A 24,854-nucleotide genomic window follows, 5' to 3' on the forward strand; every position below is an offset into this window, starting at 1 on the left:
TTGTGTAAATTTTAAAGAATTTTAAATTTTTAAACACAAGGAAGTTGAGAGGATGTTGGTTCATAATATAAATATATTAATAAATAAATCTACTTGGTGTAATGTTGTAGAATGCTTTAACTCGTTCATAAAAGGTTATGAAGCACTTCTGTACTCATTTCCAACATATGCACTTTTGTGATTTATTGAATTTTGATCACAGGAAAACTATCTACAATTGTTTTACTTATTTATGTGACCAAATAAGGTATCAAAATGTTCTAAACTTTAGATTGACATTCATACTGAAAGATGTGAATTTTATTATTTGTTTATATATATATATATATATATATATATATATATATGTATCAATCAGAAAAAAAATGTGAGTATTTACAAATGAACTCTACAGAATCTTTGTTTATGATGGTTTTATTAATAAATAGATACTCATAAAAGTGATAAAAAAAAAAAAAAAAAAAAAAAAGTAGGATAATATTTGTGTTGATATAGTAGTTACTTTATAAGAAATTTGAAGGCAAATGACTTGTTTGCACAGTGGTTTTGATAAGTTTTGTTAGAAGTAAAAACCACAGAAAATATTTATATATATATATATATATATAATTTTAATTTTATTTACAGGAATCAAGAAAAAAAATGATTATTAATAAAGTTTGTTGTTTTATATTGTATATATACACAATAAAATTGAATTATACATGAGAAGCAATTGTAATAAAGAAAACAATCCTTCCAAAGATTGTCTTTCCTAGGATTACTACAAATTTTGTAAATGTGTTGAACTGGAAGATGAAGATTTTAAAATCATATCATGTTATATTTGTAAAATAAAATTTTCAAATCCATACATGAAACTTAGTATGAATGGTTAATGTTACATTGTTAACACCATGATTTAGAGCCATTCAATTGGGAAGTAAGCAATGGAGAAATCTACCACCTTGCTAAATCATCACATAGCTTAACAAGACAAGTATCTACGTTGCAAACAAACGATGAGAACCAAGTTCAGTATGGAGGCACTTCCAGTAAACCACGTCTGAACATCACAAACATCCTTTGCTTAATAACAGTAAATCAAAACAAAACAAAACAAAAACTTAAGTTTAACTCTACATGATTGGGTGGCATGCTCACAAGTATCACATATCACTCATCCTACACATCACGCTCCAGTACAAAACAGTTTTGCTACAAGTCAAGAATCGAATTAACTAAGCTTCCTGTTGTTATTCTTACCGTTGTAATAGTATAAGAAGTTACACTTGCATTTCATATATTTCCCTGGAAACCCACCGCACCAACCAAGAGTTTCCAGAATCAAGTCCAGATTGCAACGGTGTTTGTGTTTCAGCAACTGTAACGCTCCACCGAGTCTGTCGATGAACGCAGGTCGATCAGTGGTCTAGTTATTCTTCCAGAACTCGTATGTCCAAGTCATGCATTAGAAACACAAACACAAACACAAGCACAAGCGCGGCGCAGGAACAAGAAGCTTCGACCACCAGTATGTTGCTTCGGCTCAGACTTGTTTCTGCAAGCCATGAAGATTCACAGCCCAACCAATTGCGAAATACCCCACCGCAACCCAGAGTGCAGAATCTGACAGTGCAGGGTCGTATTGGCACACAGCCGGCCATCCATCCATCCTGCAGATCTCTGATCTTTCTACTGCGGAAACTCACCTGCTGCTGTTGTGAGATCAGATGCTGCCAGCTGCATCGAAGTTGGCTGAAGTGCCGCCTCCTGCCCACGCTTTGATGGATTCATAAAGGGACTGCAAAGCATGAAAGAGGAGTTGTCACTTGGAAATTTTCTGGAGGAAAAGCATGTGCTGGCTCCGGAGGAAGTAGAAGTAGAAAAAGTAGAAAAACAAGACGAAGCAGGAGAACGTCGAAATAGATAAAATCGTGTCATAACCCTGAACCAACCCATAGACCTTACCTAAACCGCCGTTTCACAAACCCAAAACCGCCCGTTCTTCCTGTAGAAAGATTCCAATTACATTTCAAATCGACCATTGATCGGCAAACTTTACAAGGATGAAGGGTGCGGTTTAGTGTGATGGAAGTGCATGGTTTTGCTCAAGTCTACGACTCGGTTCAGGGATAAAATGCAAAAACTGCTTTGAATGTTTTTTTATCAATTCGACCACTGCGGCGATTCATTCATTTATTTATTTATTTATTTATTGATTTATTTTTCTTCTTCTGGAGCACATCAGAACCTTACTTCTCCACCCAAAACAAAAAAAAAAATCCAAAAACAAATCCAAAAACAAATCCCCCGAGATAGCTGAAAAACCTTAAGTTGACGGTTAAAGGTATTCCAACGTTATAGTGTGAGTTGAGAGTGTGAAGGCTTTTGGGTGTTGCTGGCCAAGGTTATGTCTTTCTGGGCCCACCTTTTGTGCAAGTTTGGAGGATTCTCCTCCAAACTTGCATTATTTTCTGACCTTTGTTTTGATAGAATGAACTCCCTGTTAGTATGCATTGGATGTATGTTTTCCCTAGATTGTCATTCCTGAGGTTTTGCCGTGGCCGGCTGGACTTCTTGTGCTGAGTTTCATTGAAGGGCAAGTCCTTCCTTTTACCATTTGTTGTGTAACTTGCAAAGTTTTGTTTTTTCTGCTTTGTTTTTATGCATTTCGGCTTCTTGTTGGATGTTGTCAGCTAGTTTGGAATCTGGAAACTTAGAAATGAATTGTGTTCAAGTTTTTAGTGTCATGAACGCAAGTTTTCAGAACATTTTTTTAAAATATTGCAGGTGCATTCAATACCTTGCTCATTTTTACTAAATCTTTCTGATAAAATTTGGGATATTAGAAGAAATCCTAAGATCTTCTGTTTGATTAGGCAGCAAATCTTGTTATTTAGCTTTCCTAGGAAGCTTTTTTTTAAAGTTTGAAAAATAAAAATTGGCTTAAAGTTTAAACGAATAATAAATAATAAATAACAATATGTATATTAAACCACTCAAATCTTTGGATAACAATTTGTTTGTGATTTTGTATAAGATTTCGAGTGATACACATGATTCCTATTGCAAAGAAATCATTATTTTATTTTTTATTTTTATTTTCTCTTCTATTCTTGGAAAAAATTCATCACATTATGAAGACATTATTTTAAAATACTTCAAATTGATGTTTGTTCTAGATGATTGAGATTATAATACCAATATTGTAATTCATCTGAAAATGAATCTTATATTTAATTATATCACAATTACAAAATCATTTAACTTTCCTGTTGCAATTCAAGTTCATGAGAATCCCAGTTATTAAAATTGGATTATCTTGGTTGTTTAATTTTTAAAATAATGAATTTTGTTTGACAGCTCTATAATAATAATAATTTATATATGTATATATATATATATATAATAATAATTTATATATATATATAATAATAATTTATATATATATAATAATAATTTATATATATAATAATAATTTATATATATATAATAATTTATATATATATATAATAATAATTTATATATATATATATATATATACATACATTTATCTCCACAATCGATTTTAAAAAATCAAAAAATTCATATAATCTATTATTTTCAATAATTATATTATGTTATTTGTTCATGCATCGAAAAATAATGATTTTATTATTAATATTAAGAAATATAATGATTTGAATGTTGGTTTCTTTAATAGAATTGATAAATTTTGTCAGATTCTGTTACTAGTATTTAACATATAACTATCATAAAAATAATACATATGTTTTTTTCATATTACTTTTGAATAAAATATTTAAAGTCTTGTTTGTGATATAAAACCAATCAAGTTGTACTGTTTTTAAATTATGAACTGAATGACTTTATAGTATGAAAATCATCATAATAATGACAAATAATAAATAACAAATGATGTCTCTAAGATATATATATATATATATATATATATATATATATTTCTCAGTAGAAAAACATTTAAATAACCTTAAAATATAACAAAAAAATTATTTGAGACTTGAATAAAATATTGATAAATATATGAGTAATTATTCTTTTTAATATGCAATACTGAACTTTATTGGTGTAATTATTTGAATTATGTAGAATGTTTTAAGCTAATAATTGAAATGTATTATTGCTTTACCTTAGCACTTATCATACATGAGATACTTCAAAAGTATTTTTCGTCTTATTTTAATGAACTTATTCCACATATGCATCATAGTATCTGATGCAAAATATATTCTTAACTTATCCTTTCTTTTCTTTTCTTCTTTCCTCTTGATGTCAGAAATTTAAATTTTCTAAATTTTATACATGTGTTATGCAACATACACACACACACACACACATATATATATATATATATATATACATACATACATACATACCAATTTTCAATTGTTGAAAAATAAGATATGCAATAATTATAGAATTTTAAAAATTGTAGAATGTTTATCACTTAATCTCTACAACCCTTGTTAACAATACCAGCAAACCTTAGCAATTGTTATGTCTCACTCATTCTACACTCACCACACTTTGGCAAAATTTTGTTTAATATAATTTCACAATCATTGAATTCAAGTTAGGATCCAGTGAGGTAGAATGATAACGACGAGGTGTCCAATCTCCATATCATATCACAAGTCTGACACATGAAAGAAGTCCTCACTGGACTATGACAATTAATTGAGACACTCTTCTATATATATATATATATATATATATGTGTGTGTGTGTGTGTGTATGAGAAGACCTCTACTCTAATACCCTCATTTTTCTTAAACTAAAAACTAAACAACTCATCAAGTACATGAGTATTGAAACAATAGGATTGTTCAAGCAAAGCTGCAGCTGTGTTTGCTTTGCTTTACTTTGATGCCATGCCCTTCATCGAGTTTGCCAACTCGCGCTTGGCAGCATTCCTGATGAATTGTGGAAGAAGATGTTGCGTTACAACAACTGCAGCTCACTCGTTTAGCTGCAAGGCTGTGAGTGAAGTGCCTATCTAGTTCTGAGCTCGTCTGAAGTACTTCACCGTCACCTTTGGAAAACATGCAGATGATGAACTGTGAGCACATGAGCCCGGAGGCGATAGCATCATTCTCGAGCGAGCAGTTCACACGACATCTCTGGGGCCTGAAACCACACACACGATCAGTCACTGTTGGTGCAACTGGACCTGAAGGCGACTAGCATCTAATCGGAAACTAGTCTACAAGTTCAACTAGCGCACACGAGGGCTAAGATTCGAATACAAGTGTTTCCATACGCTCAAGCAACCCCCATCCCGGCACCAGTGGGGTGAGCGGTGCTGGTGAACGTACCACTGAGGACGTTTGAAAACCGCAACAATCTGATACAGCCCTACTCTAACAAAGCGAAAGGCGGTGTCGATCAAGCAGCTCAGCGCGTCGAAGTCGCGCTCAATGGCTCGAAAATAAATCAACTGGCGGGGTATCGAATCTCACAGACACTGATGGTGGTGTCAGGGGCGAACTTCGAGGTGGAAATATGCAAACAAAAAAACAAAAAGTACAGTTGTCGACGTTCAGAGGGCGGAATCAGAGGGATGGGGCCATCTATCCTCCATTGGAATAGTGGAACAAGTCCGAGTCTTCGTGGCGTCATCTTCGAAACATGACGGTCTCCGAAGGCATCTCTGCAGTCTCGTATTATGTAGAGTTCCAAGGCTCCATTTTCTAACCAAGCCGTGAAGATGCTTCTGTCTGTCTGTCTGTCTGTCTATCTGTCTCGCCGCAACTACTTCATGCTCAAGCCGACTTCACTATAACATGGAAGAGAGGTTGAGCTGACCCACCCACCTGCTCTGACACTGCACAACTTCCGCACTCCATCTCTCCATCAAACACCTGCAGCTCTGCAATACTCTCCACAAATCCCACCTCTAGACAAGACACAGGATGCCGAGGTTTTGTGGTTGAGAACTATGTGAGGTAAACCAGGCTTCTTCTGCAGGTATGAGTAACGGAGAAGAATAATATTATTACATGGGAAACTATGAGGTTATTGTTGAAGCATGTTTAATCTAGTAAGCAAGATTCTTCATTAGTGCTTTGACAGGGTTTGGCACAATCAGGATTTGAGTTGTTAAGGAAGAGGGGGTCTAGGTCTAAAGCAGCCAATGAGAGGGCTGGTGTGTGTATAGGTTTAATGGGTGTGCCAATTAAATCATAAAAATTAATTAAAGTCAAAGCACCTTTTGCTAAGTGGTTTTAATGACATTAAGTTAGTTTTGTTTCATTAATATTTTTTTATTGAGTATGTATGTACAGATATAGATATAGATAGATAAATTTACAACTACACGCTATGTGCCTTTTTGTAATCAAATCCAAGAAGAAATATAAGTAAATAATTTTTTTATTATTCACTGATAAAATAAGTAATGTATCTATCTATCTATATATCCACTTAAAGATGATTAAAGATATCAAGTTTATTAAATAAATAGTATGACTTTGTATCATTGTTAATATGGTTTTTTTTATGAATAATATAAAAGAGTAAAAAAGTATTCAGTGATGATAATACTAAACCATATTTAAACTCAAAAGAATGAATATTACAAAAATTACTCCTAAAATAAAAACGCAACTGAGAGTTGTAGAATGTATATTTAGGTTTGATTTACCACTAATTCGAAATCCTCTGCTATATATTCAACTAATTTTTTCAACTGCATTTGTGAAGGGATATGTAATTATCAAAATGAATCTAATCCTAAACCAATACTTCTCTTGTGAAACTTTAAAGGTTGAGGCTCAAAATATTTGTTTTAAAAGTTAAGTATGATACACATACACATATCCATGTGTGTGTTTGTGTATATATATATATACACACACACACAAGAAAGGAGACCATTTAGCAAGCTAAACAGTTCTTGATTATATGTATGATTATTTCACTTTCGGTTAATGTATGTAGTATCATTGAAAACCAATTGACATTTCATGTGGAAAATCTATATATTAATTTATTTTCATTCAATATTAAACTTTTGACATCATAATAATAAAAAAATACCAATATGATTTTTTTTAATGTAATGAAAAGTTTTTTGCAAAAACAGATTAAAAATAAAATTAAAAAATCATTAGGCATGGTATTTCTGATTTGCAATTGCTTGTAAATTTGAATTCAGAATAAATTTTGAGAAATTGCATTTCTGTAATGCACATTCAAAATTAAGTTTGTATTTTAGAACAAAAACCACTTTCAAGGATATCAAAATTAATTTTTGCTACATTCATTTCCATTACTAATTTTTCATCAATGAGGAATTCATTTCCTTTCTCAAAAATTCATCTAATCAACAAACTTCAAGGATAGACAGAAAAAACTTAGCAAATTAGCGAATTTCAAGGACAGGCACAAAGTGGATATAAAACAAAATTTTCATTTGAAATTTTAATAGCCATGTCAAACTTGTATAAATATAAATATTTTTTGAGGATTAATTCAGAGATATATATATATATATATATATATATATATATGTGTGTGTGTGTGTTTTATTGCAAACCTAATAGCAAAGAGTAGTTTCACAAAGAGAAGTAGATGGAATGTGTTATATAAATTGTAGAAACATAGTAACAAGAAAAATCACATACCGACAGTTGCACAAGTTCCATAATAAAAAAAAACTCCTTTTGCCATTTGTGTATTGTGGGATTGTTTTCAATCTGAGAATTTACCATCTCATCTCTCTTTTGGGTCAATTGTCTCATTCTCAATAGTTTTTTAATATTATCCAGCAATAGTGCTAAAAACGCAGTACAGAATGAAATTGCATTTGGTTACTAATAAAGCCTAATTATTATTCTGATTTTGAGCTCAAGAGTCCATCTTCACAAACTCAAGGAGAATACATGAAAATCCGAAAGTTATGTAAATATATATAGGCATATCAAATAAATAAATAAATAAATAATTTTAAAAAAATGTGTTGATAAATGCCTTTGTGTGAGCCATGTTGAGCTGGGATTAATCTTTAAAAAATTAATCATATTTTTTTAATATGATTAACAACAACAATACCATTTTTAATACTTCTGGAGAAAAGTGTTCATTTTAGACCATTGGAGCATCATCCCTGTTTATGAATTAATTCCAACCACATATAATTACTTGTTTCATTAGAAAGGGAATCAAAACTCTTCATATACATTAGATTATAGTGCTTTATTTGCTACCTGTTTGCTTCTACTTGGATTTGTTATACTTTTGATGGATTTGTTCATTTGAGCTATTCAAAGTCAGAATAACAACAACAATAATAATAATAATAATAATAAAAGAGGCTACATCTGTAGTTGATTGTTTTGTGTATGAGTGAACCAAAGTAATCACATAAAGGTTGAAGAAACAACAAGATAGTGTATGACAACATATGATACGTTCTTTTATATATGTAGATAATAAAGATATTTTACTTTTTAATTTGATACTAAATGATGTATCCATTTTGATTTTTTTTACTCAAAAATCATTAACTTAACTTAGTGTATTCTCTCTTTGCCTTGATATATTCTTGTGCATTCTGTGACAATATTCATATGTATTGTGTAATTAGTGTGTATGATCCTTGATATATATATATATATATATATATATATATAATCAAAAACCCCCCAATTGAAGACAGTCATATTTCATGACTGTTCAGATCAAACTTGGATATATAAGGATTATTATGGCCACCCTCATAGTTAAGTATTTTCAGAGTTGGTTCAATTTTAATAAAGTTGTAGTTTGCAGAATCACATGGTTTTGTTGGGAAATAAATAAATAAATCTGCAGTACTATACATTTAATGTGATTGTATTAAAACAAAGAACTATTGAAGCAAAAAATAAAAGGTTAGACAGTATTGAGTGTTTAATATGTGCTTAAAAGAAGAAGAAAAAAAAATAATGCTTCCAAATTTTATTTAATGTGTTTGTATGCATAATACTCCTTTGACCATGCTTTTTACCTCTTCTTGCAGGTGCCCACTACATTGATATATGTACGTATATACATATATAAAGATATATATAGCATAAACTACTAACACATGCTCACAATCTTAAAATAAAAATGAAACTAAAAATTGAGTTTGGACTTAGCAATACATGTGGTGCTGTAATGCTTGCATTATAATAACAATAACAACAACAATAATGATAATGTTACTGATAATCGTCAATAAAACAAACTCTCTTCTTCGCAACACTGCTCCATGTGAATGATCAACTAGTCAGTCCTTTAGTTTGAAGTCATTCTCTTTCTTTTTGCAGCATATGACCCCACATTAGTTCAACCTTAACTACAAGCACATTAATTTTGCTACACATAGTCAGCACATGAGTTAAAAGAGTCAGGTGAAGTAATGCACACTCAGGGCAATTAAATTGAAACTCAGAGGTTTGGGTTAAGGGGGGGAACAATTAGGATTAGGGCTGGGAGGAAGAAAAGTTAGGGTTAGGGTTAGGGCGATTGGCTAGGCAGCAGAGTCATGGGGTCCACAAGCCCAGTCCTAGTCAGGGCAAGCAGTACAATGGCAGGGGAATAGAAAAGAGAAAGAGAAATCAATAGAAAATTAGGGCTCTTATTCATTATTTTATTTCATTTTTCATTGTTATTCTAGCTCTATTCTCCAATGGGAGCACTCCCATGTTGAGCCCCATGCCCAGCTGTAAGATCCCCCCCAACCCCACCCCACCCCACCCCACCTAGTCCATAATATTATAATAAAACGACCCCTCTATGCATAAAAAAATATTATGTTGTTAAACCAGGCTGACAAGGATCAACTTTAAAGGCCCTTATGATTTCCACACACACAAAAAATCTACTTTCTCCATGTGCCACACACACATCAAAACTTAATATTAATAGAACAAAGGGGTGGAGTGTAATCTACATTAACACCCCTTCCTACTACAAACAATAGCTGTGTATGGGAATCAAACCCCGCTGAGGTCGCTCAAATTCTTTGCAACATATTGTGCATGAAACATTCCAACATGGATGGATGGCCATAAGCAAGGAGCCCCCACACTACTCAAAAAACTTGCACTACCCTCAAGGATTCTGAGATCTATGTCATGTGGCATAGAATTAGACTAGTCTTGTTGCATCAATCAAGGAAGAACATTTTTATATGTTTTAATAGTTTTGTTTTGTTTTGTTTTTTATTTTTGTATTACAAGAGGAACCTCATTAAAAACCCCACCTTGTGATTCTCAAACCTAATTATAGTATCAATATCTTTGTGAAGAGGAGGACAAGGAAGAGGGAGTTGCAAAAGGGTAAATCACGTGAGTGTGGGGGGGGAGGGGCCCAAAACTCCCCCACAAATGGGGCCCAGATAATAATCCCCCTTCTTCCCCCACAATCTCACACTAACTGAAAATGTATTAAAGGGAAAAGTGGGGGTTTTATACAAGGATGCGTTCCCCAAGAGTGTGTACCCTGAAGGGATCCTGTGAGGTTCACAAGGAGGGAACAAGGGGAACGTGTCTGTGGGTTTCGGAGGAGGAGGAGGAGGTGAAGCAGAAGAAGCCAAGGGGGGCTCCGACAGAAGCCATAGCCAGGGAATTGTGGGAGCTCGCGGGCCCAGCTCCGTCGTAGCCCACCACCACCACAATCACAATGCTTCCTTCCTTCCTTCCATCATCAGCATCATCGCACTCTCCTCTTCTTCACTTCCTTCTCGAATTTTTCAATTTCATCACCTGCAAGAATAAGAAGAGCTAGAGAAAGAGAGGAAAGAGAGCGAGCGAGAGTGATGGAGGGAGCTTTTGTGGGTTTTGCTTCTTCTGGTGGTGGTGGTGTTGTTGCAGCATTGACGATTGTGTGTGAAGCTCAGTGAGTGTTTTCGTTTTTTACAGTGGTGGATTAGTTAGTGATTTTTTTGCGGAGGAGGAGGAGGAAGGGTAAGAGGAGATTGTGAGTGGTAGTGGGAGTGGGAGTTAGAGAGTTGGTGCTGGTTGGTTGGTGTAATAGTGCGAGTGCTGGGTTGTGAGGAGGAGGAGAAGGAGAAGGAGTGGGAATTGGAGAGTAAGTGTGGTGGTGTTGATTTTGACGTGACAGGCATGGTTATGGTCATGGGCGTGGTTCGGTTGAGTGGTTTGGGAACGAGGGATAAGTAATTCGGAGGGGTTCCGTGGGATGGGTGTGTGTGTGTGGCGGGTGAGTGGACATAGCGGCTTGTGGGGGGTGGTAGATGATTTTGCTACTCACCACCTCGTACAGATTCTGACGTAGTTTTAATTTTCGGGGGTGTCGCGGCAATTTGACCACTTCCTTGGGGGAAAATTTTGTAGAGTTTGTGGAATTGCGTGGTTGGGGACTGAGTTGTCACGCAGGGTGTACTGGGGCGTCCTTTCGAGGAGTGCCTTATCTTATTTTATTTTATTTATGCTTCTAGTAGCACTGTACTTGTGAGCTATACCGAGCGTGTACCTATCTACAGGAGAGTTGCGGATTACGAGTGGAGAGAGAGAATTACAGTGAGAGAGAGAGAGGGGGGAGGGATTCAAGGGGAGTGAGAAAGGGGAAGTGGGATTGTTAGTTTTTCCATTGGGGATGGGTGTGTAGCTCAGATCCTCATGAAGATTTGGTTGCTGCATCATTAAATCTCTTGGTTTTATTTTATTTTATTTTATTCTGGTTTTATGTTTTTTCTTCAAAATTGGGTTGTCAGCCGGGAAGCGCTCGGGTTCGTGTTCATGGACGGCTTGTAGTGGTTGCAAAGATGTATAGGTCTTCGTCCCTTCGATACGAGTCCTCTCACCGCGATTTCAGCTTGAGGGGAGAAAGCGATGAAGACTACTTGGACATTTCTTTGGAAGACGACCGCGGATGGTGTAAGCCGTCACCAGGTACCCACCGAATTACATCAGACAATTATTTTCCACGTTGGGAGTGTAACATGCTACAATGACCCAATCCTTCTGGTTTTCGAAGCATTGGAGCCTGTGTGCTACGTGATTGGAGCTTGAGGTTCTTCTCATTCGGTAATCCTGAATTTCGCCACGATCATGTCCTCTCTCACTTGAACATTGTGCCAGCCAATGTCCTCCTGTTGTAAGTTTCATTTAGACTGTAAGTTAGTAGCACATTCGCCTTGACGAGATTTTCTACTCGTGGGATCAATGCGGGAAGCTTCATTTTTAGACCCTTGGCCGACTCCTGATTGACTTTCTGATGGTCGAATGTCTCTATACTTCTGTGCACATCAGTTTACAGGAAACCTATCTAGCAATGTCGATGCAAGGGCATCCTTGTTTGTGGTATGCGAAACATTGGTGTATAAAGATATGTTCTGGATCTTTTTCACGTTATGTTTGACGTTCATTTCATTCCAACGTTATGCCTTCTTGTCCACTTGACGAGGAGGAATGTATAGTTATCAAATCACTATATGTAAAGAATGAGTCTTGCGTTAGTCGAGCCCGCCCAATTTTGCGCCCATGGAACTTGAAGCACAGTTGTTTGGTAGGCGAGGAAATATATTATTTACATTATTGAATGTCTTTGAACTATTTGTTGAGCAACTGATTCTACAAGTCTCAAGAACGTGTGATCGGGATTAGAAGTGCCGTCGATTCGCAAGTTAGAGGCACCTTTCACTGCGAAGTTCGACAGTTACAAGTCACGACAAACTTTGACTTACGGTTTGCTTAGACCCAATCTTATGTCTAGTCAGAGAACTGGGTGTCAAGACTGGCGACTTTAGGGGTTGATGATTCAGTTGTGCCATTAGCTCAAATAATAGGTGAGAAGTTGAGACCTTATCATTAGAAGTATCCTAACATAATTGAGCATGTTAATGACAACTTTTGTGCAAAAGCTAATGTTGCGGCTTGCTTGTTTCAGGGTTCGAAGTCAGTGGCTCAAAAAGGGGATTTTGTCATCCATTTCACGAAGATCGGAAAAAGGTGTTGCAAGAAAGGCGGGACTCTACTCCGAATAGTGTTACCTTTGAATGGTTAAGACAGGTATGATGAATGTTCGTGGTCTATTCTGTATACTACAGGCACGCTGGCCATTTTGCGTTATTTTACTGATCTCTGCGGCATTGCACAAGTGATAGCTTGGTATTGCCTGTCCGCATCTATACATGTGTGAAAGTTGGCAGCAGATTCTGTTTTAAATCTAAAGTGATCGCTTCTGCTACAGTTGTCTCATTTGTCATATAGGAGGACAGCTGAGATCGTGGTTGCCATATCACGTTCTGAACTATTTGTATGTGTGCTCTTGTATGCGGTGAATTACAGGCGGAGAGTGCAAGTCTGTATGCAGGATTGAAAGACCACACAATATCAGTTTCGCATTCCGTGAGATCATGGGGTCGAGAGGTCGTTAGAGAGAAACCATTTAATGTTATTCACGAGTTTGACTCATGGCGCAAGAGTCCAGATCTCGCGGAGGCAGTCGCAGCTATTAAAGCATTGACTGCTGTTATCAAGCGGAGCGAGGCGACGACTATGATGGGCCTGGAAGTTGAACTGAAGAATGCATCAGACACTCTTAAGGTAGGACCATCACATCAATATGTGCTTTGTAATTGCACAACGCGCTTGTTATATGGTGCGTGTTTTTTAATGCACTTCTTCTTTCATTTGTAATATTTTTAATCTTTTGTGTCTAAATGCTGCTTATTTTATCACGATGTTCTGCAAGTCCACCTTATGATTGGTTTCCTTTGTCTTAATTTGAACGTATGATAGGTGTTCGATTTCGAGGAAATAGAGTATGAGTTCAGAAATGAACCGCTCTTTTCAAATTTGATGGAATAGAATGTGTTGCTTACCTAGGTCATGGCTGAAGTTCTCCACTGTAAGAAGGACCACAGCACGTACCCTATCTTGTTGGTTCTAAACTTCGTGATATGATTGCACTTCATCATGGTTTTAGGAAGCATATTACGACGTCTATGAAACAAAGCGACAACGCTCATAAGGGGTAGCATGTATGGGTGGGGTGCATTGGCTTGTCAGGAATCAGATGAGAGCTCTATATCATTGTCTGCAGGCTGTGATCTATTTATGCGTTATGTTACTCGCACTTCAGCAATTGAATACGAAGACATTGAAGCTGGCAAGGCCCGCTTAATTGAACGAGGGGAGAAATTTGGTGAAATCTCCCAGAAGGTAGCGTTCTGAGTTTAATGTTTTGCAGTAACATTGGCGTGTTCCAGAACGTGGACGAGTTTATTTCTCTGCAAATTGATTTCATATCTTATAAATTGTGTAACTAAATACTCATGGGAGCATTTCTTATTATCATGATAGGCGCGACGAACAATTGCGAAATTAGGAAAGGATTTCATAGCAGACGGAATCACTATATTGACCCATGGCTACTCAAGAGTTGTTTTAGCTTTGCTCAAGCTTGCAGCTTCTGAGGGTAAAGATTTTAATGTTATCTGCACAGGTATCACTTAGTCGCCGATTTTAGGACAGTTCCTCTATTATTATTATTATTATTATTATTCTTTAATTCGACTTTGAATAATTAGATATCATTTAATGCGTTTTTAGTACCCATAATTGATGTTCCATATCCTTGAATAAAATAATTCTGGGATATCTACAATTCTAAGCGTCGCAGAGCTTATGTTGTATTTAACAGAGTTAAATTCCGTTATGATGCCCTTTGCAGAAGGCAGACCCGACAACACTGGAGCGGAGATGGCAAAGGAGCTTGTTCCGGCGGGGATACCTGTTACATTAGTCCTGGATTCAGGTGTAGCATACGTGATGGAGACGGTTGACATGGTTTTGATGGGGGCGGAGGGAGTCGTTGAAAGTGGTGGAATCATCAGTATGCTTGGCACTTACCAGACCGCACTGGTTGCTTATAGTTTGAAGAAACCTGTATATGTTGCAGCCGAGAGCTATAAGGTAATGCTAACATTTCCCATGTGATATCTGGTAATCATTTGGTTTGCTCTGCTGCTAAGCTGCATGATCTCAGTTTAAACGGCAGCTCGTATTGGATTTCGTGTGGATGACATTAAGATTTGAAGGTTTACGTTATATGCTAGTGTTGCCTTGGAAAATCACTGCGGTCGATTGGTGATTTGGGTTTTTGCGGTACGCATGCTTGTGCTAAGATGTGCTAAATCTTGGTACGTTATTTCTTGTACTTTGGTTGTGCAGTTCGCTCGACTTTTTCCTCTCGATCAGAGGGACATGTCTCCGGCCCCTCGCCACGTCGACTTCCTAGTCCCACTACCTCAAGTGGTGAATGTGGAAAATTCCGCAAGGGATTACACCCCACCTCAATATCTCACCCTTATATTTTCAGATCTAGGAGTTTTGACTCCGTCAGCTGTGAGTGATGAGCTTATACAGCTGTATCTCTGAAGTCCTGCATTTATCTCTTTGTAAGCCCAGAGCTTGTTCAAACTCCCTTTGGTTATTATGGATGAGGGGCGAAACCTTACACGCCTTGGTTCTCAGGCTTGTATGGATTGTATCAATGCCCAGCTGTACATGAAACGAAAAAAGAGGGTTGGAAAGTGGTAACAAGGCTAACCAAATTTTCCAGTTTATTCTGAAGATTACTTGAAGGTTCAAGACCAGCTGAAATATCGTACGTTGTTTTCAACGTTCGAATGAAAGAAGCGAGTAATTTTGAAGCACAAGGTACAAGGTTCTTAGAGTATGTAACAAGTAAAGGAGGTATGGAAAACTTAGAGCAGTGTATATCTCAGTAAAATGGTAGAGGCGTTTCGCCTGTTCTATGGAGGTATGTGACCCTACATGAGATCTTGGAAATGATGTCTGTTGATGAAGTGGGAACAGACAGGCTTTATCTGTTCAATTCGTTTCTTACAATGAAATAGGATTCACTTGATTACATTAGGCATTGGGATGGATTGCTGGTGTCCTTCAAACACCACAATTCCACAGTGTCCATTTATTCTTATAGCTTGCTAATATTGGTTATTCTCCTTTGTATAAACAGTAACTCAAAATTCATTCTGCTTACTTTGTGTACAAAGGTATTTGGAGGGTCTTTTTTAGAGTTAATATGAGGCTCTTTCTACATGGTGTGGTTAAAACATTATTTCCTCATGGAAGATACCGCTACACAGAAGATTCTGAATTGATATGCCAGTGTATAGATTAGTTGCCTTATCACTAGTCAGTACTGCTGATCCTCAGCAATATTGTACTCACATCGTGAGTTCAGTGAAGTTCTGGACGATAAGTTTATGCATTCAACAAGCTAACGAAGAATTTGGTCTTGTATTGTCATGTTGTATGAATTCATCTTGCAATGTGTACATTTCTTACCAACAAAAATTATATTGATTCCAAACCTCTTATCAAGATTTTCATGTTATCAATAGGGGTCAATAGAATGCAAAATTTATTCCTCAATTCTTAGAAAGGTTAAAGTTAACAAGAGTTTTAGCCAGATTTTTATATGTAGACACACAAGATTGCTAACACAAAACAGCAAGGGACAATTGAATTTTTTCAGAGTACTATCAATAACTCAACAAGTTTTATTAAAAAAATGAAAACAACAATATGTACTGAAATTAGCATATTCAAAGAATAATAATTAATTTCATACGCAATTGTTATGAAATAAGGATAAAAATCCTTAAACCTGAGTGTTTATTACAATAAACAGTAAAATACTAGAGTGAATATAATATCCTACCAAAATAATAAACTTGCAGGTCTGGTTTGGAAGAAGTGAGTACAATTATTATGCAATCTTTTACACTTTTTGTAAGGTAGTGAATCGGAGTACAGATTAGATGAACGGAGGTGGTTAAATGAAAAGAGAAATGTTTAGTATTGTGCTATGGAAACACCACAACCACTGCGGGCGTTTGTGTGCAACCATCTTGATGTATTCTAGACAACAGAACTAGAATTAGATCAGAGAATGAACTAGACAAGACAGGTTGCTAAAATGAGCAGGTAAGATCCAGATATCCAAATCAGCATTGTAAGAACCCAGAACTTACAGCAAGCACGATGGAGCAGAGATAATGTCTTGAACCAGGTGAAACTCAAAAAGTGAAGGGTGGAGCATTGCATTCAACTTCATATGCAGCACAAAAACAATTTTGCAAATCGAACATGCAAAGAGGTTTCAGTTTGCCGATAACCAACATAACGGCCTATCCCCACCAAAAAAATAAAAAATAAAAAATAATTCAAATGATGAGAGATAACAAGATAAATAACCCTAAACATACAACCTCTAGAGTGTAGTTGACATATATTATTGTCTTTTCAATCGCTTGAATAAAGAAAACTCATCCTCTTCAGAACTAGTTTCTTCTATCACATCTTCCTCTTCATTCTCTCTTTTAAATACAGTCCCGTTCAATGCAGGCTGATCCTCTTCACCCTCACTGTCGCTATCAAGGTCTATGCATTCACTCTGAGGAACCTTACCTGCCTCCTGCTTGACGTCCTCTTCCTTGGGTGTTGTGGGCGCTGGTGTACTAATAGCTGATGGTCTCGGTAGAGAAAGTCTCTTAGTAGGGGTTTTAGTAGTGCTAGGTCCGAAGCTTTCAGGAGTCTGGTTAGATCTAGCAGTGTTGCTAGGACCGACATCCGTATCAGCCTTGGTACTTTTCTGTAAAAAGTTTTTGATCGATCGAGTTTTAGTAGCATCGTGCGCGGGGCCTTCAGCAACGCGTTTACTTTGCCTAGTTGCTGGAGCCTTAGTTGGTTTGTCTGAGGGAGCTTTAGCAACTCTTTTGGCTTGTCCAGTTGATGGACCTTCGGCAGCACGTTTCCCTTTAGGAGCAATCCAAGCGCCTCCGTTTTCAGTATCCGCTGGGTGTTCCTCAAGATAATCTGTTATCGATACTAAAATTTCATTTCCGTATTGCTCTGCTATCCTTTTTCCAATCACCTCCTCTAGCTGCAAAAAGTACGAGATGCAGAGTTAAGGCTTCAAAAAATCATACACGATTGTTGGCAACTCTCTACAGGTCGCAGCTTCTGAAGAAAAAACAAATGTACTGAGCACTTCTGTACCTCCTCCATTGTAACAGGCTTCTGAGACGCGAGCAAGGATATGTGCTGAGACGTAAGCACTGAATGTGGAAAAATGCCTCCATGACTGGCTGCAAGATTCTGCCGCAAATCATCGAGCGCTGATCCCAGTCCAGAGAATGTCATTCCTTCCTCGCTAATTGGTGCTGTATTTGCCTTGGATTTTTTCTTTGCACTCTGCGCTCCTTTAACTATCTCCAGTTTCACTTTTCTATTACCTGTACCTGCAATCTCGGGGAATTCAGATCAAGATCAGTGCACCATCTCGTGGAAGTCTGCTGCCTTCTATTTTACCAACGAAATTCCATTAAGACCTATGGAACAAATATAAATATGCATCTGGCTTGTAACTCTATGATCTGCGGTACTCAGAACATACTCTCTGTTTCATAGGGGTAAGCTTCATAGAAGCAACTATGTATGAGAAAAAAAAATCGCTAGGTCATCATCACAACAAGTGGAAACAAAAGAATCACCTTGCAGGAGACCTCTCCAACCAGTCCCCAATGCCACATAAGCATTAGTAGCATAAGCCGTGTGTGCAAATTCCTCTTTCTGTAACATGACAATGCAGATCCAGAATCGTTAGCAACATATGAATGCATCAACGTGCATGGAACACAACGCATGCTTAGAATATTAGCTTAATCAATATGCGAAGAAAACCCAGGAATATCATGTAATTTCCACATATTAAACCAACATATGTTTACATCTATATAACAAGGTCATTGTAAATGTACGAAGATAGAATCCAGAGATGAAGCATGGTACCAAGATTCCATCCAAGATCAGCTGAACGATCACACGTTCCACGTCATCTTTACTTAGATCCTTCGCAAGTTGAGCGTCTGTGTCTGTTTTCATAGCATTCTATGCCAGTTTTTATCACGGAACAAGTAAAGCGAAAGGAGAACATGTCATTAGCAGAAGATGATCAACACCTTGAGAGAATGATCCATGGTGATAGGGATGCACAACATGCAACGAAATCTGAGAGAGTATAAACAGGATTACCAGATTTTTTAGTCTGACTTCTCCATTGCTCCACAAGCTGGAGAATCGTTAATTTCTGTTCAACATCATTCGATTCCTTCACCATTGACACCAGTGACCTGGCGTGTTCTGCAGAATACTATGCGCTCTCAGACGAGTATTCGACAAGATCCACGGAAAATAGTTGTGCACAAACAAACATTTTGTAAACTTCTTTGGACAGAAAGTTAACACTCCTTGCCAACACTGCATTGCATGAAATAGGGACAAAGACACACCAGTAACATCCGTATCCACAACCTCCTTCGTAAAAGCGCAGTTGTCACACATGCCTGAACACAAGTTGAGTGAAGGTCAGTTGCACATGAAAGAAATCTGGATAAATAATATTTACTGAATACTCTCGGCAATGTGAGCTATACTAAGCTACCATTCAAAGCCAGTTGAATGACTTCGTATTTAGTGCCACAATACTACAAATTCTAAAAATAATCACCAGAAATTTCATCAAAAAATCATGCTCGCATTACTTGCGATAGGATCATGAATACGCTACATGGAATAGACGAGTTATTACCATTACACTTCTGGATTTTCTCCCCAAAATGTCGAAAGAAGGCTGCACGACGGCATGCTTGCTTGGACTGTAAAATTTCCACGAAAAAGTCATTTGAGTTGAACACCTCGAAATCCTACGTAAAAAATACACCGCTATAATTCCCAAGTGTTTAAATTTATTTAAGATACTAAAATCTAAAAGTACATCCTAACCTTCAGGGTCATGAGAGCTTTTTGACACGCAAATGATTAAAATTTCGCTCCTACAGGAAAGCCATAGAATAGTAATGATACCTCACCTGGCAGAAGCGGCATATAGCGTATAAATTGTGCAGACCTGCCATCTCCGCGAAAACCATAGAACTCTGCACAATTCGATAACAGTAACAAACCCAGAATATTATGTTTAGGCGTACCACGCAACTTGACAAGTTAAACGTAACTGAGATATAGTGATGTTCATAATGCAAATAAGTAGCTCGTATGAATATATTTACACACACGCGCAAAAGACGGCAAAGAAATGTAACACACATTGTGAAGAATATCTGGCAGTGAAAAAGCGAATATCTGATGGAAACGCACCTGTCGAGGAAGGTCTGCGGGTCTGAAGTACAAGAGGCAATGCGCGGGAAGCCCGTCTCTACCTGCACGCCCACTCTCCTGTCAAGTTGCAAGCCCTCAGGAATTAGTTACTCAGGTAAAACTTTTCTAAATCTTGATGTAGACAATAGCTTTGAGACTCTACCTGATAATAGGTCTCCAACGATTTGCTGAGACTGTGATGAATAACAAACCGCACTGTAAAAAAGAAAGAAAACAGTGGGTAATAATTTAGAACAGGGACTAGGATCAATAATTATAAGAATAAAGAGACTAACCTCACTGATGTCCTTAGAATATCAACAATTATATTCCAAAAAAAGAAGAGACAAGTATGAACTAGACAACAACGCAAAAGTTCACAAGAAATTTACCGTCAGGTTTGTTGATACCCATTCCAAAAGCTACCTACATGCTTAAAAGCAAAACAGCATCACAAAAGAATTAGAGCTTGAATAATTGCCAAATATAACAGAAGAATTTTTATTTTTTTGTTCAGTGGAGAGACACGGCGGATTTCCATCAAGAAACTAAACCGACTTTAAAACAGAAATCGTGGAGGTATATTTCAAATAATGACTAAAATCATAACTCCTATATTTCAACCGAACCGCAAAGTCATGAAATTCAGAACAAAGCAATAGAAGAACACTTAAAATGTTTCCAGAGAAACTTCAGTTGTGAGGAGGAACACACCGTGCCAACAATGACTTGCAGTTTATTGGTGCTCCACCTACAAAGAACCATGTACAAGAAGAACCTCTATTTAGTTCCCAGAATGCAACTCTAACCTTGAGCATCAAGTGTTGCTTACGTTAGAACAGGAACTCGCCAAAGGTCACTTTTCAATGACCTGTTCAAGGTTTGGAACAAAAATTATCAGCTTCACAAAATCATTAAGTATGCTGGATTTTGCACCGCATATGAACAGAAGATCTTGTTTCAGGCTTCATATCAGCGTGGTAATGAGCAGCTGAAATTCCCCGCTTTCTAAGCTCTGCTGCTACCTGAACTTACAAAATCATTCAGATGAAAACATTAAATGTCTTACAAACTTTATTGTCACTGCCAAAATAAAGCACCAGACACCAACGAGCATCTGAATAGGAATTCGTTCAGTGGCACGCTTCAGATGTAGATTTTGTACGTAATAAAAAACATAGAATCCGTAAACCAGAGTATACCTGCTCACACTCTTTCCGTGAAAAGCAATATACGATTCCAGATTCCTTCTTTGAATATTTGTCCAAGATGAATGATGCAATGTCATCGATAGCTGCGCTTCCGTTGGCCTTCTTTTCGCGTACCTATGTAACCACAAATTCACCCTATGAAATTGTGTAGTAAAAGAAACGTGAATTAGGTGAATTATTTCTGAAAATCGAGAGAGAACAATACTTAATAGCAAGCAAATACACAAGACGTAAAGATTCTTGACCAACTAATTAGATTTTTGCAAGAACTTCTCATCAAAGCACAACTAACAAGGATGCCATTTAAGCTGCAAACATGATAATTTTCAGGCTCATATACCTCATAAAATAAGTTGGGGCGGTTGACAGTGCTGACAAATTTCTCACAGCGAGTAATTTGAAGCATCTCCCTCAGGTCCGTTTGAACACGCTCTGTAGCCGTAGCCTTGCATATAACAACCCCTTCCCCCTAAGCTCTAAAGGCAAAGTCATCCTATCCTTTAATACTTATGAGAATACATCCAATTGCATTGCAAGTGCAATAGCTAAAGTTGATCAAAACAAACTCAATTAGAGTAGTTTGTTAATGAGCAACGCAAAGGCCAATTCTGGCACAGGTTGGTGTCAAAACTGCGCCAAAGAGGATACTTACAGTCAATGCTATCATAGGCACCCTTGGGAACTGCTTCTTCAGAATACCTAATTGCTTATAGTCAGGACGGAAGTCATGCCCCCACTGGCTGCAACAATGTGCTTCCTGCAACAAGGAGGAAAATTTCGAAATCAGTGCTTTGATATTACAGTAAACGTAATTCGTTAAAAAATAATAACCCTGAAGCCTAATCTAACAAGAGTAAGGTGATGTGAACATGAAATAGATAGGCGCAACTCACATCAATAGCTATTAGAGAGAGACGGCCGCCGTGATTGCACTTTTCCAGCTTTGATACAAACCGTTTGCTTTTTGCAACCTTCTCAGGAGTAACATACAAAATCTTAAGATCTCCTTCCCCTTTTTCAAGTGACTTATAGATGGATTTCTCCTCGTCTTTGGTTGTTGTTGATGTGAGCATACTCGCTGAAATTCCTAAGGCAGTCAAGCCCATGACCTACATACATAAACTTAACTAAGAATGTTTGGAGGACACAAACATAGAGGGTAGTTACAATGCTAAATTACGGCAACAACGAAAGCGCTGGCCTAGAATACTATTGAACTTTAACAATAAGCTGTGTTTAGATGGAACATGAGAGCATACCTGGTCTTGGATGAGGGATAGTAGAGGGCTGATGACAAGTGCCGTTCCAGTACGTAACATAGCTGGGAGCTGGTAGCAAAGACTCTTCCCACCACCTGCTGCCATTATTACGATTACATCCCTTCCACTCATTACTGCATTTATGATCTGGCACAGCCAAAAAATATACCACGGTTAAGTTTAATTTAAAAGCGGAAACCAAGTACACAAATATCAAGTACCGTGATAGCTATCACTTGATTTACAATTATGCAGCTCAAAAATAGGATATGAAGCGGTAGTCTATACGAATTTCAAATAAGAACTCGAAAAGTACTTAGTAATCTGAGAGCCAAAGACCAAGGAACACACCTCGTGCTGATTTTGGCGGTAGGATTTGATACCAAAGAGGTTCAAACGAATATCAGCAGCACGATTATCCCACTCAAAAGAACCCGACCAATTCACTCCACCTGATTTAGATGCTCCGGGGCCGTTGCCATTTTCATCATGAGCAGCAACATCCCTGTGAAGTGAGAACCATGAGAACTTGAACCTGTTTGCAAGATGGAAGAATATGTTGTTTCTGCAGTTTCCACGGAGAAACTATTCTAGATAAATCGAGAGAAATGAAGCTGACCTTGCTGCATAACCATCAATGCGCGAATACCATTAGAATACGACAACAGCTACACCAATTTCATAAACCCCAACTCGGGCATGCGAAATACCTGCATGACGCGATAAGTTGTTGAAGTTCAGCTTGTTGTTCAAGCAAGCTCTCCTGATGCTGTAATAGCGACTGTATTTGATCTGCATAACACGCCATTCCAAAAGCTCAACACGACTCCAAAGTAGTTGCAACAACACAGCTACATCCTACATTGAGGAGACAGTAGTGACTAGGATTCCACTGGCGAAGCCTGCCATGAACGGTCAAAGAATTTGCCCCAAACAAGCACAATTGAAAAGCCCATCTCTCATAAATTCAACAATGCCCTCAGTCCAACTCCAATTCTCCACCAACATGCCCAAGGGCTCTCGCAGCTGAACAAAACGATCACCATCTCCACTACCGCTAATTTCACTTTCAAGTCAGACAAAATGCGTTGTAATAACAATAAAACCTCAAATCATCTAAACTGTAAAATTTCACAAGAATTCACCACTCAACACGTAAAAACACACCTTGCACTTGGTGAAGCTCTTGATCCACGAGTCGCAGCTGCTGCTTCAGATCGGACTCCATAGCCAATTCGTTGTCAATCCAACCCAACGGGACACAGGCGCGCCAATGTCAATCTGCGACCAGCATCATACACAGAATTCACAGCTCCAGTCCAGCACACATCCATGCCGTGGTGAAAGCCCTAATGTGCTTTAGAGCTCCGAACCCTAATTCATGTTAATGTGTGTAAGCTCTCACGTGTACACAATGTTACGGGGGAATTGGGGGGAAGTAGAAATCACGACCTCTGCATTACAATGGGCTTAAGAGTTGCTGAAATGCGGCCCCACTGTTAGAAAATTTGCTTTTGCCGCCGTTTTGGCGAACCACACAAACTCTCAACCACCAGTGGCTTCACTGTAACAACTACTATTACAACATACCCGGAACTATCCGTACATTTACTGCAGTTGATATCCGGTCGATACCGATTTGATACATGCGTGGTGTTGATACTGATTCTACAGCTTTCCAATCGGACATTAGGATTAATGTTTTGTTTTTTCATTTTTATTTTTATTTTGAACATGAGGAAGTGGACCCTTTTGTTGGTGATGGATAGAATATGAAGCACTAGATATGGCCTTTAAGACCTTGGTAGTAGATGACCAATTCTTACTTTAGAACTGGAATGTAGTTCCATAGTAGGGAATTTGCATGTATCAAAGATAGATGGTTGTTTATTATTATTATTATTATTATATATATATATCTCTCTTTAATCCATGTCTTATCAAAAACATTTGAGATATTTTGACTTATTTTCTTTTGTTTTCCATTTCTTATGTTTAAAAATCATGTTCTAACATTACTCCTATGTAGTCTAGAAGTAGGCATAAACAATTAAAGACCATGAAAATTTTATATTTTTTTATATTTGTATTTTTTTTTCTAACAACAACTCGTGGAAGTGCAAACACACATTTTTTTTTTCCATTTTTGGTTCTTGTTTATTTAAAAATATAAAAAATTATAATATTTTAGTTTCTAA

The 24,854-nt window shown here is 37.2% G+C and overlaps 3 protein-coding genes across 3 annotated transcripts; 1 reads left to right on the forward strand and 2 right to left on the reverse strand.

Moving 5' to 3' along the window:
* Window positions 1–4,592: 4,592 nt before the first annotated feature.
* On the reverse strand, window positions 4,593–5,849 carry LOC112282257 (uncharacterized). The gene is made up of 3 exons (XM_073534412.1): window positions 5,813–5,849; window positions 5,319–5,457; window positions 4,593–5,130 (listed from the first exon to the last, which is right to left on the reverse strand). Exons 1-3 carry the CDS (start codon window positions 5,847–5,849, stop codon window positions 4,830–4,832), a joined length of 477 nt encoding a protein of 158 aa, XP_073390513.1. The 3' UTR covers window positions 4,593–4,829.
* Window positions 5,850–10,788: 4,939 nt separating this feature from the next.
* LOC112282393 (uncharacterized) lies at window positions 10,789–16,004 on the forward strand. The gene is made up of 7 exons (XM_024519924.3): window positions 10,789–11,885; window positions 12,883–13,004; window positions 13,284–13,541; window positions 14,007–14,159; window positions 14,301–14,442; window positions 14,671–14,912; window positions 15,171–16,004. Exons 1-7 carry the CDS (start codon window positions 11,759–11,761, stop codon window positions 15,375–15,377), a joined length of 1,251 nt encoding a protein of 416 aa, XP_024375692.1. The 5' UTR covers window positions 10,789–11,758; the 3' UTR covers window positions 15,378–16,004.
* A 1,172-nt stretch (window positions 16,005–17,176) lies between these two features.
* LOC112282392 (ATP-dependent DNA helicase Q-like 2) lies at window positions 17,177–24,180 on the reverse strand. The gene is made up of 21 exons (XM_024519923.3): window positions 23,824–24,180; window positions 23,367–23,448; window positions 23,008–23,161; window positions 22,657–22,803; window positions 22,291–22,506; window positions 22,050–22,154; window positions 21,738–21,842; window positions 21,389–21,511; window positions 21,123–21,211; window positions 20,901–20,937; window positions 20,579–20,612; window positions 20,350–20,402; window positions 20,187–20,264; window positions 19,901–19,966; window positions 19,621–19,687; window positions 19,322–19,375; window positions 19,065–19,172; window positions 18,822–18,904; window positions 18,524–18,602; window positions 18,030–18,271; window positions 17,177–17,913 (listed from the first exon to the last, which is right to left on the reverse strand). Exons 1-21 carry the CDS (start codon window positions 23,882–23,884, stop codon window positions 17,263–17,265), a joined length of 2,634 nt encoding a protein of 877 aa, XP_024375691.1. The 5' UTR covers window positions 23,885–24,180; the 3' UTR covers window positions 17,177–17,262.
* Between the last annotated feature and the right edge of the window lie 674 nt (window positions 24,181–24,854).

Source organism: Physcomitrium patens, chromosome 5 (genome assembly GCF_059467195.1).
Source record: "Physcomitrium patens ecotype Gransden chromosome 5, ASM5946719v1, whole genome shotgun sequence".
In the NCBI taxonomy this organism is placed as follows: domain Eukaryota; kingdom Viridiplantae; phylum Streptophyta; class Bryopsida; order Funariales; family Funariaceae; genus Physcomitrium; species Physcomitrium patens.

What these genes read in the sequence shown, in the direction of transcription:
- LOC112282257 (XM_073534412.1), bottom strand. Translation starts at nt 5,849, where the DNA reads ATGGAGTGCGGAAGTTGTGCAGTGTCAGAGCAGGTGG. An exon ending in TGCAGTGTCAGAGCAGGTGG is followed by an intron (nt 5,458 to 5,812) that starts GTGGGTCAGCTC and finishes AGTGTCTGTGAG; the next exon opens with ATTCGATACCCCGCCAGTTG. An exon ending in GTTTTCAAACGTCCTCAGTG is followed by an intron (nt 5,131 to 5,318) that starts GTACGTTCACCA and finishes GTGTGGTTTCAG; the next exon opens with GCCCCAGAGATGTCGTGTGA.
- LOC112282393 (XM_024519924.3), top strand. Translation starts at nt 11,759, where the DNA reads ATGTATAGGTCTTCGTCCCTTCGATACGAGTCCTCTCACCGCGATTTC. An exon ending in ATGGTGTAAGCCGTCACCAG is followed by an intron (nt 11,886 to 12,882) that starts GTACCCACCGAA and finishes TGCTTGTTTCAG; the next exon opens with GGTTCGAAGTCAGTGGCTCA. An exon ending in TTTTAATGTTATCTGCACAG is followed by an intron (nt 14,443 to 14,670) that starts GTATCACTTAGT and finishes TGCCCTTTGCAG; the next exon opens with AAGGCAGACCCGACAACACT.
- LOC112282392 (XM_024519923.3), bottom strand. Translation starts at nt 23,884, where the DNA reads ATGGAGTCCGATCTGAAGCAGCAGCTGCGACTCGTGGATCAAGAGCTT. An exon ending in AGAGCTTCACCAAGTGCAAG is followed by an intron (nt 23,449 to 23,823) that starts GTGTGTTTTTAC and finishes CGTGTTATGCAG; the next exon opens with ATCAAATACAGTCGCTATTA. An exon ending in ACCGCCAAAATCAGCACGAG is followed by an intron (nt 22,804 to 23,007) that starts GTGTGTTCCTTG and finishes TGGCTGTGCCAG; the next exon opens with ATCATAAATGCAGTAATGAG.